The following is a 16,641-nucleotide window of genomic DNA, read 5'->3' on the forward strand; positions in this document are numbered from 1 at the left end:
GTCTTCATTGGACATAGATTTAATCAACAGAGCAATGATGGCAGTACATGAAAAGTAAGTAACTCTGATTTTGTAGTCTGGTATAGAAGATAAGATCAGAAACTGAACATAATTTCTTTCCTTTTTTATCATATCAATTGGTACACTGTTATAGCTCCCAATACACCTCTGTTAGGTAGAATATTCGACATAAATAACTGATTTATTTCAAAGAAGTGAATGCATTTGTTCTGCCCAATTGCCCAAGTTTAAAAAGATAAACTCATTTCAGATGCAGGGGAAATGGTATTCACCTGAAATAAGCATGTATGACATATTTAGTTTTTACTTCTGTATTTCTCACTTCTTGTTGGAATTTTTAGCTTTTCAATCTGCACTATGCACAGTGTTTCCTTACAAACACAAAGGAGATCTAGAAAGAACTGATGTGTACCAATGGTGGAAATATTAGATATTGTAATTCATGTTCCTTTTATGAACTCAAAGCCTTGTGGGTTAGAAAGGGTGACGGTGACTATTACGAATTAGTACAATGTATGTAAATGCTAGACTTTACATTTGAATCTATATTTTAAATAAAGATGTGCTAAAGGTTAAATGTATTAATAAAGCTCCCAATTTATCATGCATAAAATTAGAGCCCAAGGAAGTTTTCCATTTGTAGTGAATATTAACTTATATTCTATAATGTTCCTCAAAGTCATTAATTTTACCCAAATATGAATAAAGAACTTTATCAGCAATTATTGAGGTCAAATGAACTGTCAGCACTCTTGTGGGCAGGGATCTAGAAAATTCAGGTTTTAAACCTTAAAGTGCATCATGAAATCTTTTATTTGGCTATAGTTTCAGAGAGCTTGGAGGTAGGAGACTGATAGAAACACTGAGGTAGCAAGGTGGGGAAAATAAAAGGTCATTTTTGTACTTAAATATAAAAATTCTGAGACCAATATTCCATTTTGAGTGATGATGGATTTTGAATGTTAATGGGAAAAGTTGGGTTATTACAATGACTGGCTGATGTCTTCTTCCCCTGCCTGCGGAGTCACAACTTTTTAATCTGTCTTGACTGTTGCTGTCAGAGGAATACTTTTAGTTTTTATTTTCTTTAACAAACATTTATCCTTCCCTTAAGAATACCAGTCTTATTAGAATAAAAAGAGCTTGCAAGCATTTCACTTGTATTGCTACATGCCATAATTATTTTTCTTATGCAGATATGGAAATTGAGGGATAGAAAATTAAACTACTTGTCTAAAGTCAAATAGCTGGTAAGTGGCAGTATCAAGTAGTCTGTCTCAGAGTTTGAGATCTTAACCTTTATGCTATAGGTGCCTTTCAGACAGCACTTATAGATAAAAGCTCCAAGTCTCACCCTGTTAGTCAATTCTTTCCAGTGATGCACCTCATCTTTCCTAACTAGCCTTTGTATCCATGGCTTTAGCAGTTGTTATTAGTACTTGTATTTATTTAATCCTGTCTCCTTCTTCCTTTACTTTTGTAGTCACCTGCCAGGATAATCTCCCAATTTGCTTCTCTCTCTAATCTCACCGTCTCTCCCCACTCCCTTAGAATTTATACAACACACCTCTTGCCTAAAATTCTCTCACAGTGATATTTCTCATAGTTGCATTTCCATCACATCTGTTGTGTACACTATGAAATGTTGTGCCTGTTTTTATATTAAGTTGTTTTTCTTTCTTATTTTCCCATAATGCTTTGTATCCTCATTTACTGGGTTTCTCAAGGTCACTTGCCATAGAGCTAATCATAGTAGGTGCTTCATAAAAACAAGTTAACTTTTCTTGATTTCATAGTTCCTAAGAAAGTCACTCTGGAGTATTTCAGCAAGATCTGATCTATGTGAATATACAGTACTTCGAAATTAGTTCTACCTATAACTCTTTGGGAGATACTTTAGGTAATCTTAAAATTCATCAGTAACAAGTTCTATCTATCTTCTCATTAAGAATAATAAAAAATCAAATGAAGACTTCCCTGGTTTCCTGTGAATTAGAAGTTTCACATTTGAACTCTTAATCTTTTGTATTTTGTGTAGTAGCATCAAATGAGAACAGCTGTTAATTGAACTAAGGAATTTTTTTTTTTTTTACTATTGCTCCATCTAGCCTGTAATTTGTCTTGGTTTTCAACAGGGAAGAAACTAGTCATACTGTGACGATTATAAGCAACTTTACAATCCATTATTACATTTTATAATCAAGAAAATAGATAAGTACAGGGGAAACTATGAAAATTAGGATGTTAATCTTTAAATCTGTTTTAGGTGAGAGAAGTCTATTGGCAACAGTGTTTTTTGGTCTTTTCCAATATATAAAAATTATATACTGCATTATTGCTCTTGGAAGATATATTGGGAAGTAATTTATTATCTCTTTCTAAATTTTCAAAATGTTATACCTTATTTCTTTTTGTACAATTTTAGCCAGTCACCCCTTCTGCCTCATATCACAGAATCATCTTAGTATTTGCATCATACTAAAGTCAGTGGACAAACCAGGCTTCTTGAATTAGTCAATTCTTGAAATCCCCAGATCATTTTCAAGTCTCATGTATTTGATTTAAGAGACTTTCAAAGATACTTCTACAAGTCACACAAAGTGAATTTCTTAGGTTTTCCTTCATAAATATCCCAGAAATGGTTATGAATATTTTAAACTGCATTTGAATGAAGATCCTCTAAGAAATCAGTTACTGATATTCTGGAGACAATGGGTTGCAAAAACCTCTTATCATCCTTTTCTGTTATAGACAAGAAAAATTATTTTCTTACATTAAGACTTTAAGGGAATATTGACCAATATATATTTTTCAAATGTTCCCTAATACTTATGATGATTTTGATAAAGGTGGTGTGGATAAACTATATAATCATAAGACTACACTTTTCTCATGCTGCTTGTTAAAGAAAACAAAATAATTCTTTAAATGTTCCATAGATACCCTTGGTTAAAGTATTTTGCCAGTGAAATCTTTTTGTTTGTGTTTTTTTTTTTTTTTTTTTTTGCCTCAGAGAATATTTGTGAAAATAAGAGGATAACAGATATTTAACATTTTCATGTAATGAAATGAGTTTGTACTGGATGTAGTATTCTCTATTAGTTTGGCAATTTCTAATGTGCAGTCAGTAAAATGAAGAATCAAAACAAATCTCAACAACCTCAAAACTCTATTACAGATTTAAATCATTCAGTTATTTAACATACTATCAAGTTTATATTTTGTCTACCAGGCAATAAAATGTGTGGTGATAACTTAGACTGACAGTTAGAGTGCCTGTATTTTTTTCCCCCAGCTGCAATTCAGGACTCTTTGGACCAGTTATTTAATCTATTTCTACCTTCCATATTTCTGTTGTAGAGATAGTGAATTACAATTATAATCTCAAATGGGTTTGATAATAAATGAAATATTCTTATGCCTCTAAGGCACTCAGAAGATATGGATGATGCCATTTGAACACAGTTATATTATATTAAATCATTGTTTTTATTCACATAAGTACTCAAATTAAAGAACTGTTTTCCTCTTACGGTGTTGCCTGATGATTATCAGATCAGGTTTAAAATACATCTCATCCTCATTCAGTTCAAATCCAAACTTTTAACATTTCCCTTGAACTTTCTTTTCCTGTTATAATCCTTTGTTGTTAAAACATCACCATTCATCTAGTTACCCAGGTTTGAAACCCTTTTGTGACATTGGACTTCTCACTTTATTAAACCCTTTCTAGTTCATAAGTTATGAAGTTCTGTTGATTCTACATAAAATCTATTGCCACTGCCCATATTCTGCCTTTGCTTTCTCTTGCTCAATAATATTTTACTGCTTTCTTTGCTCCTATCTGGTTCCCCATTGTAAGCTAACTCTTGCAAAATCATTATTTTTGAACATTCAGTGATACGAAAAATTTTTTAAAAATGCCTACTAGGTAGCAAGTACTCTTCTGGGTTCTGGAGACATATCATCAATCAATATAAGATCTCTGCTCTCATGGGATGTATAATAGGAAGGGCACTAGAAATAGTTAAACAGTCAATTAGTATAAAGGGCTAATGCCTCATTCCCCTATTTTGAGACTGCATTGTTTATTGCAGAATTAAAGTCTAAATTGCTTGGTAATTAAGTTCATTTACAATCTCTTCTCTACCTTCATTTCTAGTTTTATCTTTTACTTCACCCTATTCCCATATCTCCTGTTTTTCAACTAATCAAGGAAGTGAAAGATGTCTACAAAGAGAACTACAAAACACTGCTGAAATAAATCAGAAATGAAATGAATAAATGGGAAAACATTCCAAGCTCACAAATTGGAAGAACTGATATCATTTAAATGGCCATACTGCCCAAAGCAATGTACAGATTCAATGTTATTCCCATCAAATTACCAACCTCATTTTTCACAGAATTAGAAATAAATTATTCTAAAATTCATATGGAACCATAAAGAACCCAGATAGCAAAGGCAATCGTAAGCAAAGAGAACAAAGCTGGAGGTATCTCATTACCCAACTTCAAACTATACTATAAAGCAACAGTAACCAAAACAGCAGGGTACTGGTACAAAAACAGGCACATAGACCAATGGAAAAGAATAGAGAATCCAGAAACAGCCACATACCCTAACCATCTGATCTCTGACAAAATTGACAAAAACAAGCAACAGTGAAAGGACTCCCTACTCAACAAATGGTGCTGGGATAACGGGCTAGCCATATGCAGAAGAATGAAACTGGACTCCTACTTTTCACCATACACAAAAATTAACCCAAGATGGATTAAAGATTTAAATGTAAGAACTCAAACTATAAAAATCCTGGAAGAAAACCTAGGAAATACCCTTCTTGACTTTAGCTTTGGCAAAGAAGTTATGGCTCCTTTTCAATTTCTCTCGGTGACTCATAATTTCCTGAATATTACTTTACTTGTACCTTCCTCTCTTCTTTGGAAGACTGCCTTCTTGTTACCTCTACTTGACAAAAATCGTGTACTTAAAAAAAAAAAGCAGCTTAAATATCATCTCCATTGTAAATTCTCCTATGAATTTCTCTGTTTTAGGAAGTCTTGATTGTTTACTTTCTCCTCCCTTTATATCTCAATCAATTTTAGAACACTTATGGTACAGTATTAACGTTAACAACATAGGTTTCTGTCTCCCATTCTAAAGTGGCCTTGAACTCAGGACTAAATGCCCCATTCTTCTCTATAAGGTCACTATCTAAGCACAGAGCTAGGCACAGAGTAGGTATTCAATTTTATATTTTTTGAGTTGAATGTCAGAAGGAACACACACATAAGAATGTTCTCCAAGAACAATTCCAGATCTACAAAAGATTTACTGAAATAACAGAATGGCAAATTAATAATTTTTAATCCTAAATTAGTTATATTATCAAAACTATTGTTTTGAAGACAGAAAAATTCAAATTTCAGCTTCACTAACTAGTAGTTGCATGATCTTAGGGAAGTTATTTTAGCTCTTTCAGTTTTTGCATCTATAAAATAAGAATAATATCATGTTCTACATAAACTTTTTGAAATAATTGGATGAGAAAATATATAATTAGCACAATGTTTGTCACTAAAATGTTGATGTCCATCTACTTTCCTTTCCTTTTGTGCATAGGTATCTGCTTCTGTATTATTATGTTTGCACACTATGTCACGAAAAGTTTAAAAAAATAGAAAATTGTTATGTTTTATTGCAGATTAGTATTGACATGAAAATTATTTTATCATCTTTGGCTAAGTGAAAGTAAAATTATTGCTAGTTACATGTTTCATATGATGCAGTAAACTTCCAGTTTTAGCACTAAAATTCTTGTGTCCCAGGCAAACTAGGATGATTGGTTACTCTACATTTTGCTCACCCAGCACAGTACAGTTGAAGTTGTAAGATTAGAGTCACCTAGCCTGATATTAGAGAGGTTTTCCCCTTTGGACAAGTAACCTTTTATAACTCACTTTTCAACTCACTGTCTCTGTTTCCTCATTTGAATATTATATATTTCTCATTGGCATATTTTAATTCCCTCATTTGTACATTATTATTGATTTTATTATATATAGGTGTATTATTATAGCCTCCTCCTTAGGGTGGTGAGATGAAAAGGATAATGTGTTTAAAACAGAGAATAGAACCAAATACTGAATATTGAGTCACCCAATTACAGCTAATTAAATGAATGGCTATATGTTGAGTATTACATGTTACCTGACTAGATGTTGAATCCTAAGCTAAGAAGTGGTTTGCAGAGCTAATAAGGTTCATTAGTAAAATGACTAGTGTTAGTAAATTTAGGAGCTCTCTAGATGGTCTCAAAGGTCCATTTAAATCGTATATGCCTGAAATTGACAGGTTTGAAATTGCTTTAATGAACAAGACGGTTTCTCTTAGGGTAGAGTAAAACAATTTATATGAGTATTTTCCTATTTTAAATAACATACTATAACATATAATTTCTTAACAATAACATCTGCTAAAAGTAGGTTCTTATTCCCATTAACAATCTATGTTGCATCTTCTGCACTCTGTTTACAGATTTTTGCCTGTAACATGTTTTATGGTTAATCTAGAATTGACAGTTTTAATCTTAGAGCGATTTGAACACCCTCAGTTTATATAGTCACTATGATGATTCGATTCCATTTTCCCCCTTAATTTATTTCATTTGCTTTTTAAAATTTAGTGGTAAGCCAAATACTCTTGGAAAAATGCTGAAAAAATACTTTATCTAGTGATAAAAGAGCTGAGCAAAAATTAGGAGAGGTGATCCGCATTTATGAAAATAGTAACATTTCTTAATCTAGATTTGTTAGAGTAAATGGAAGGTGTGAGGCTAGAGAAACAAAACATGATTTTCCTGCCGGTTCCAGAGAGCAGTGGCATGCCATCTGCATCAGTTGACCTCAGTAATATTCAGTGATGTCCTTCTTCCTACTAGAAATTACCATATAGGCAAAAAGGTTTCTTCTTAACTAAAAGTGTCTTGTTAACAATGAAAGTTACTGACAAATTTGCCTCATGTTGGACTGTTTTTACTATAAGATACTAACCATATTGAAAAATTTTAATAACAAATGAGTTTTTAAGAATGTCTTTCTTGATTTTGTATTACATTCACATTTAGAAAAGTAATGGTGATATAACAATCAAAAGCATATCTTTGGAAATTATTTGTGATTTTTGCTTCCCCAAAATTATGAAGGAAGTGGCTACGTAATAATTAATAGTTGAATTACTATTAGGAAGCAATAAAAAAAACACAGCAAGGAATTTTCATATCTTGAAATACTATATAATATCTAAGTTCAAAACTAAATTAAAGTACATGTCAAATAAATAATTACATGCTGCTTTAGTTCTTGGTTTTCTTCTTTAAAATCTATTTGTATAATTTAAAAATAGATACTACTCTAAATCAGCATGTAGGTAAGAATAATTTTTTATAAGTTCTTCAATGTGCTAGGCACTGTTCTATGAGCTTTACATGTTTAAACTCATTTAATCCTCATATTGACCCTTGTGGCAAGTGTAATTATTAGCTCAATTTAACAGGTAAGGTTACTGATGCACTGAGAGTTTAAGCAACTTGCCTAAGGACACACGGTGAGCAATTGGCAGCTCAGGGGCTTAAAGCCAGGCAATCTGGCTCCAGAGTCTGAATGCTTGGCCATCTCCTTATACCCCAAAGTAATGCTTGTCTCCACTAGTAATTTCAGGAGCATAAAGCATTACTCCAAATCTCCGTGTCTTATCCTAGAAACATCTGGAAGGGTATTATGAACTAGGCACTGTGTTGCTCCCTGGGATATTTTGTTGAGAAATTCCAGGATTTTAAAGGCCTACAAAGCTGTAAAACGTTCTATACAAACAGGAAATATGTACTAAGGACACTGGCTGAAAAAACCTTCAGATTTTGCTTTCTCAAACATCAGTTTATATTAATAATCTTAAGGTTCCATTAAAAATAAGTTTGTTTTATATTATATTAATATTCTCAAATTTGGCTTAAAAAGACAAGGCTTAGCAGTTGAAATTTCAGTTGTAAGAGGCATATATGGGAACATTTAAGAGCAGCAATGTTATATGCTTTTGCAAAAACTCTGGGGAAGACACTAGGGAAAGTGCTACATCCTGAATATTTTAAGAGAGTCCCTAAGCTTTTGGTAGAAAGCATCGTATTTTCCAGTGGTATTTCAAATGCTACGCTTTACTTCTGGCTTGAAAAATGTCTTATTATTAAATAAATGTTCAAATATTTTGCTTTCTGCTTTTCTGTATCATTCACTGTCAAAAGAAAATTATTAGAAAATTTAAAAATAAAATAAACCCCTAAACAGAGTATATTTCTTGTATTCTATGTAGGTAATTTACAGAGTGATTTTAATTATAATGGCAAAAACATTTGTTAAATAGTCATACATAGGACATAATTAAACCACTGACTACTTTCCTTCCCCCCACCCCCAACGCACCAGGCAAGTAACTATTTATTTCTTAATGTTTTCTGCAACTCTTCCAAGATGTTTAATTTTTAAAAAGTTCAGCTTTGATAAATGCACTCTCTGTTAAGACCGCTGCGAATAGAAATATGAAAAGCCAACGTGGTGTCATAGGGCAGCTTCCAATGTGATTTGTCCTACAAAGCAAAACAATGAAGGCTGAGCCAACACATGTTTTACAGCAGGGCTGGTCTGTCTCCATGTTAGTTATATTTTTAAGTGGTCCAACATCCCATGAGGGCATGTAGGCTATCCTGTGCGGCTCAACATGGTTCTCTGGAGAGGAAGAGACAGCTGAGCAGCCTAGTTTCTTATTATCTTCCCAATTAAGGTGAAAACTCACTTACAAAAAAATACTAATCAGCACAAATAGTAAATACTGATTTACATGGAGACTTAGCTAACTTAGCAAGCCATGGAAAGATTTTCAGAATTTTTCTTTGTAAGAAGAAAATGATTTTGAATGCATCTTTTGAAAGTGCTGATTGATAGTTTCTTTGAATAGGACCAAAATAAATGGCACAATCTGTAATAAGAAAACATGAAGATCTCTAGGGAGTAGGTATGTTCTCAATGGAGAATTTAAATAGCCATACATATATAGAGTATCTATTTTTAAGATTCAAACTTATTCAAATGATATTAAGATAAAAGAAACATTTATGCTAATAAGAAGGCTTAGTTAAGGCCAAAGGCTAGAACTATTTAAAAATTCTGAAAATAGAGAAGTGAAAAAGAACTACTAAAAAAATCTAGAGATTACTTAAAGGCTCTTTTAAGATTTTTCATGTCTTTCTTGCAAGAGAAAAATAGAAATTCTCTTTGTAATGCTCAAGAGCTTGATATCAAATGCATCATGCAGCTTTTTTTTTTTTTTAATGCACTGCTAGTCTTACACAAAGATGATGCTCACTTATGTCAGTTAAGTATGACTTTATATATAGAACATTGAATTCTTTAGAACCAGGGGTTCTTTGTGTGCAAACTTTCGGATGTCCAGAGACTTCCTAAAATTGTATGTAAACACTTACATACATGATCACATGTCCATTTTCTTGGGGAAGAGAGTAGAGCCTTCAATGCATTTTCAAAATCAGGGTTGGGGACGAAGGTTAAATAATGGCTGAGTTTTCACCTGGTTTATAATGAGGAGTCTCATTTTTGGCCAAGAAACAAAGTATAAAATCCAAAAAGAATCTGATTTCATGACCTGTACCACAGTATCAGAATCATCAGTCCACAGGACTCTTTAAACTCATAAACTCTGCAATAAAGTTTTTATAAACTGAATGTTATTTGAAGGTTTAAATTATACCTTCCATTTTATATATGTTCCCATCCTGATTTTTCTTATTCCAATTGATATCTTGAACTTGCCTTCCTTAAACTCTATATCATTTTGTAACATACCGTGTATTTCTCCTCAAGTAAGCCAAAGAACCAAAGGATGATGTACATGCTCTTTGGAACCCACTGACTTTAAGCAAGAGTGAGCCACCTGAATGCAACCTTGACATTATCCGGTTAGCTCCCTTTGCATTTGTTGTAGAGTATATCCTAAACAGACATTTTAAAATACTCCTCTGACCTAGCACCAACAGTGTTGCGAATATTTTAAAGGGGTTGAGTTGTGTAACTGGCACTCAATCACTGATGTCACCCTCCTTTGTGCTTTGGTTTGCCGATGTGTTCTGTTTGTCATTCCATCAGTGACCTTATCTTCTCTATCTTCTCCCCACTCCTGAAATAGCAATAATGTTGGTCTCTCACCCACACCTGGCTCAGAATCTCCATCCTAGTTTTATAACAGCTGCCATCTGCAATGTTTTCTTCTGAAGCCTGCAGCTGCGCAAATTTTAGAGGAGGAGAGCTCTCTAGGGAGAACTGTGCAGATGGGTATTAAATAGGGCCTGTATTGATGTTTTTGATATCATCTAAATGGCAAGGAATAAGGAAACTAGGAATTAGTAATCCAGATAAATATTTCATTTTTATTATATTTTATATTTTGAATGATTTAGTCAGGATTTTACTTTGCATATTTAATCTAGTTTTTCAGATTTCCTTTATAAGTAGTTTTGGTGTAAGTACGTACACACACTCACATATACCTCATCCAGGGTAATTAGCAATATTCTCAACTGCAGAAATGTCTAAAATATGTACCCTTCAATTAAAAAAGAAAATTCCCCCCCTTAAAGATCTCTTGCTTAAAAAGTACGCCACTGGGGCCCGGTGCGGTGGCTCATGCCTGTAATCCCAGCACTTTGGGAGGCCAAGGCAGGCGGACCATGAGGTCAGAAGATTGAGACCATCCTGGCTAACATGGTGAAACCCCATCTCTACTAAAAATACAAAAAATTAGCCGGGCCAGGGGGCGGGCTCCTGTAGTCCCAGCTACTTGGGAGGCTGAGGTGACAGAATGGTGTGAAACCAAGAGGCGGAGCTTGCAGTGAGCTGAGGTGGTGCCACTGCACTCCGGCCTGGGTGATACAGCGAAACTGTCTCAAAAAAAAAAAAAAAAAGTATGCCACTGTATCTTATGTTGTATAAACTTATTACAACAATATGTTGTTAAATACAAAATATATGCTAAAGAAAAATACTTAAAAATAATTGGAAGAATTTAGTCAATAGAAATTGTTTTGTCATAAGTAAGTAATTTTGAAATGCCAAATTGTGAATTTAAAAATAGTACTGACTTTTTAAAGAATGTCTGAAAATATGAAGAAATAAAATGATCTACTTTGATTTTTCTGAAGTGCAATTTGATCATATTTAAAATGCATATACTTTTCCACTGTTGACTTTCCTTGGCATATTGAGTTTATGCCAATTTTCCTTAGCTTAGTGTACATTTCTCCAAAGTCTGCCACCTAGTCTCATATATTTGCATTACTACTTTTCTACAGTCCTCTATATGCATCAAAACTTGATAATATTATATCCACCAGATCCTAGATTTTCTAGAGCTTCAAACTTATTTATCATTCCTGGCTTACTTACATTCCATTTATAACATCTAAGCCATATACTTTCTGAATAAAAATATTTTTGACTGTATAATAGTGAATACAATATTTTCCCTGACTTTCAGATAAGATTTCACATGAAATATGGAAAGGAAAATATTGATAAACATTGTTAGTGGACTGTAAAGACATTTTAATGTTGGCTGAGGACTGTATGCCCTTTGCTATAGAAATGACATTATTGGATATGTGGTTTATAGAAATCTGGGTTGTTAAACCATTTTCTAACATGGCTACTCAGAGAATAGCAGTGAGGATGTCAAAATGTTTGGTATTTGAGTATAAGGCTCATCCAAATCTCTTTCCAAAGGATAAATAAATAAACAATATTAAACATTATTCTTCATTATATACTCAGTAATTGCAAATATAGTTTTGGAATACCCATGTGTTCATAATTTTCCTGTTATTTGATTCAGAGCAGCAGACAGGAAGTCTCATGCTATCTTTGCCATTTCCTTTGAACCTAACACAAGTCATAAAACAGAGAGAAGCTCAGAGTAAAAATGTCAAAAGAGGTATTATACGTATAGCATTGTACCTAAAGCACAGGCAGGCAAACAGAGAGGGCACCTCAGAAGAATATTCCTTCAATAACTAAAGAGCTTCTACGATTAACCACAAAGGAAATTTAGGGAGATATTCAACACTGATTTTATTCCCTCACAGCTTGTCTATTTCCAAGTCCCACATGCTGCCTGTTTCCTAGTTCTCTCTTTCATAGACTTCTCTTATAATTGACAAAACTTATTAGTTTAAGATATATATTTGAGTTTGGTCACCCAACTATTCCATATATATATATATATATATTCCATATTTATATATACATATATTCCATATTTATCTATCTCTCTGTATGTATCTCTATATATCTATAATCCAATCTGGCATATATACACATATATATATATATATATTCCATAGATATATATGGAATTGTTGCTAGACCAAACTCAAATGTATAACTTAAACTAATATAATCCATATATATATATGAGTTACTTCATTAGTAAAAAATATTATCAAGTCTCACAACTGATAGAAAACTGACAAAAAAAGTAAGCTAAAATTTTGTAGATACAAACACATTCAACCTTAAGATATGATTTGCTGAGTAATTAGCAAATAATAAACATGCCTTTACATCTTATAGGTAGGTCTAATTTTTGAGACACATTGTAATGGTTGCATTTTATGTAGATTTAAGATACTATACGATGTCAGATAGTTATTGCTGAGAAGTGACAGAGAAAAGTGAACTCATGAAATTTCTATATGTTACTCCATCACTGTTAATGCAGAATTTTATTTTTAATGCTTTATTATTCTCCTATTGTTTGTGTATGGCAAACGTCAAACTGCCAAAAATATAGAGGATTTGAGTAGAGGTGAAATCTGTCATAATGTGATCCACTAGTCTAAGACTATGTATACTCAATACTCTATGGCATATAAAAATATTCTAAACCACTTTCAAATACTGTTTGACAACATAATTAAGTTAAAGAAATAACTACAAGGAGCGAAGAGAGCAAGCTTATTATTTTAGAGAATATGTCTGATAACATATTTAAAAGAGGGACACATTCTTTTTAAGGAGGTAGAATTTGATTTAAATAGTAATAAATATAGTGGAGGAAGACTTTCCTTTAAAAAATAAAATTTTAGAGTTACATCATTTCTAATGTCTGTTCTCCTTCCCCATTCTCTTCTTTCCTTTATTCTCCCCTCTCTTTTCTCCTTCTCTTTCTCTCCTCTCCTCTCCTTTCGTCTCCTCTCCTTTCCACTCCTCTTCTCTGCTGTGATTTCCTTTTTCTTCTTTTTTGAGATGAAGTTTCGCTTTTGTTGCCCAGGCTGGAGTGCAGTTCCACCATCTCGGCTCACTGCAACCTCCACCTCCCGGGATAAAGTGATTCCTCTGCCTCAGCCTCCCAAGTAGCTGGGATTATAGGTGCCCGCCACCAGGACCAGCTAATTTTTTTGTATTTTTAGTAGAGATGGCGACTCACCATGTTGGCCAGGCTGGTCTCTAACTCCTGACCTCAGGTGATCTACCTGCCTTGGCCTCCCAAAGTGCTGGGATTACAGGCGTGAGCCACCGCGCCCGGCCTTCTGTGATTTCTTCCTGTATCACTGACTACTGCACAAATGCATTCCGTTAACTGTATTGATAAACTTGCTATTCAATTTTCAGCGAATACTTCCTGGTGTTTTTCTCCATCTGAAACTAAGAATAATAACCCTTTACTATGACCTTTTTAGAAATGAGAAACTTATAAACAGTTGACAACTGTTGCATAAATACTAATTTCAGGCTTGTCTGCTTTCTGGGTCTCATGATTCAATGAATCTGTTATTATAGTTAGTGTAAAAGTAAGTACTATAGAAATATTGCTCTTTAATAGCACAGTGTGACGTGAAGCACAAAACTATTATATATAAGACATAGTCATGTATCTCTTTTAAATTTGATTATGATAAGTAATTGGGAACTAAATTAGCACTAGAACAGGTTTTTAAATTTCTTGACTGATACAGAAAATGTCTTATGTGACCCTTAAAGTACTGTGACCAATAATCAATTGGTAGAAAGTGAGTTTACTGCTGCCCAGCGGGCATCAACCTTCGCTGAGTGTTTAAAGTGTCATAGTATGGGCCATGGGAGAAACCACTCGCTGCCCTCAAGTTGATGTCTGAAATCTGAAGGGTATTAATTCAGCTATTAGATGGCAAAGAAATACTTTAGTTTTTTAAAAATATATAAAATAATAAAAACTTCTCATGATTACTGCTTCATTCCTCTTTACACAAAATATAAAAAAAATTTTGGGAAATAAGCTATAGCTGAACAAGAAAGGATAAAAAAATTCTTTGAAATAGTAGCAGTCATTACCAAAAAGTATCACACAAAATGTACAGAGATGACTTATCAAAATGATATAAGCCAGGAAAAGTGTGTTGAGTTAATTTCAGTTTGTGGAAAAAGGGACAAGTTTAGATCTATACATTTTTTATGAAGCAATTTTGTTACACCTGATTTCTATGTAAGTCATGAAAACTGAACTGAGTTTTCTCTCCTATGAAAGCTCGAGGCAAATTTGGCTTAAAGCCTAGAAGAATAGTGCTAAAATGTTCTTTTAGATCCCTCTCTGGAAAGTTGTTTCTGTATGTGTTATAGAACAATCATCTTGCTTCTGTCATTTTCAGTAGCTAAATGACAAAGGTTTTTTGTTTTCTAACAGTGATGTTGAATAATTCAAGTCACTCTTAAACTTCATAATGTCATTTCTGCCAAACATATCTGACTTGACCAAGACTTGTCATTAAGAGTTAAGGGTGAGGCCATTAAACTCTACACAATCTGTTCATCTTCTAAATTCCAGTCACTGAGATATTAATTATATATGAAAGCTACATGTTTATATTTGCAGTTAACTCTGAGAGCTTGGCTTATATAGTTTTTCTTTCTAATCTTTTGCAACAACATCATCAACAACAAAATTTCTGTACAATTGGTATCATTTCTGTCTCTAAGGAGAAAAAGGGCAATATAACACCAAATAAAGTGAAAATTTATAATCTTTTAACTCGTGTAATTTTGGTTTCTGCTCTTTCAGTGGTATTCTTGGCTACAAAGTATCTAACCACATCAATAAATTATCCAGTGATGAAGCTAAATGACATCAAAGCATATTTATATGTTTCAATTAAGTAGAAAAGAGTAATTGAAAAGCAAAGGAAAAGTATCAGTGTAGAATGGTCTTAAGACTTGTTGGTATAATTATGCTAACAAGGACAAGAAATGTGCATTGCTGGGATTTTTGTTTTTATTGGATTTCCCAGTCTTTTGAAGTGTTCCCATTACATTGCAGGCTGGGCCAGCTCTCCTGAATACATTGATGTCATAACAATAATTTTTTATCATTATTATTAGTTACAATAAAAATCACAAGAATTATGATTTTAAAACTCCAAGAATCAATATTTGAATTCCGTTTTGCTAAGACACATATAAAATGTAAAGTAAGATTGCATCCTTTAGGTACAATGAAGGAAGGTAGCTGGATATTTTACTAAATGTCAGGGAAGAAACAAATTGTAATTACAATCATGCCATGGATAACCTGCGAAGTGTTTTAGTAAATTTGAAATTGCATTTTTAAATGTTCAATATCCTATGTTTTGTTTCTCTCAATAAAATATGGCTTTGGTCAGATTGGCATTTTTAGGGAAAAATGCATATTAATTTTTATTCTAAAATATGTCTTTCAGGTTGCCACTTTCTGGTTCTTCAAATCATTTTTTTTCCGTAATGAAAGGATACTTTAATTCTCTATGAACTCTATGAAATTACTCTTTCTGCCAAGAACACTTAGTTTTTAATTCACTTTTCTGGCCAATTCCAAGTGGCAAAGTGTCTGAAGTCCATCCTTGTTTATTCTTGAGTTACATATTTTGCATCTGAAGCTCTAATTCTTACTTAAGTAAAAATTTTCTCAGAAGAGGAGGCAGCACTATGCGAATTAGTTGCTCAGAGTCCTTTCACTTCCTTTGTGCCATTTTCACAGCATTCAGTATTATAAATATGGTTTCTGCATTTAAGCAGTCACTTACATTTCTTTTCCACAATATATTTAAGCAATATTCATTTTGTATTTGGGGCCTGTCAACTATGAGCACAGTCCTACTGCTGTATATGGTGGCAGAAAACTTCACCTGAAATACCTACCAGCAGGAATCCTGGGGGGCAAAGATCCTCCCCCTGGCACTGGATGCGGGGCCTGGATGCTATTTAAAAACCCTGCCCTCAGGAAGCTGGGGCAAAACGCCTCCACCCCAATGGCCGGGAAGGATCCTTTTAAGAGATAAAAATTGACATTAATCAAAGTCTTCTTTATGGAAAAGCGTTGATCATTTACATGTAATAAAACCTAAAATCAACAAAGACATCAAATTTTACGAAGAAGTTATAAAATTAAAGGGATGGAATGCATTTTTTTACTCCATAAATTTATAAAATCCACTTAGTTTCTTGAAAAGAAAGCTACTCAACTAGTTACAATTAAAGCATCAGAGTGCT

General features: G+C 33.2%; 1 protein-coding gene across 16 annotated transcripts in view; it reads right to left on the bottom strand.

The window, feature by feature from the left end:
- EPHA6 (EPH receptor A6) overlaps positions 1–16,641 on the bottom strand; it is a 965,948-nt gene that overhangs the window by 145,168 nt on the left and 804,139 nt on the right. For 14 of the 16 annotated variants that reach the window (XR_008523481.2, XM_063721671.1, XM_063721674.1 and 11 more), the window contains one exon: positions 16,291–16,416. The exons of the other annotated variants lie outside the window; for them this stretch is intronic. Coding sequence is in view for 13 of the 14 variants with exons in the window: in XM_063721671.1 (XP_063577741.1) it covers positions 16,291–16,416 (126 nt within the window). In the remaining variant the exon portion in view is untranslated. The remainder of the gene's footprint in view (positions 1–16,290; positions 16,417–16,641) is intronic. 16 annotated transcript variants of the gene reach the window in all.

This window comes from Pongo abelii, chromosome 2 (assembly GCF_028885655.2).
Source record: "Pongo abelii isolate AG06213 chromosome 2, NHGRI_mPonAbe1-v2.0_pri, whole genome shotgun sequence".
Taxonomy (NCBI): domain Eukaryota; kingdom Metazoa; phylum Chordata; class Mammalia; order Primates; family Hominidae; genus Pongo; species Pongo abelii.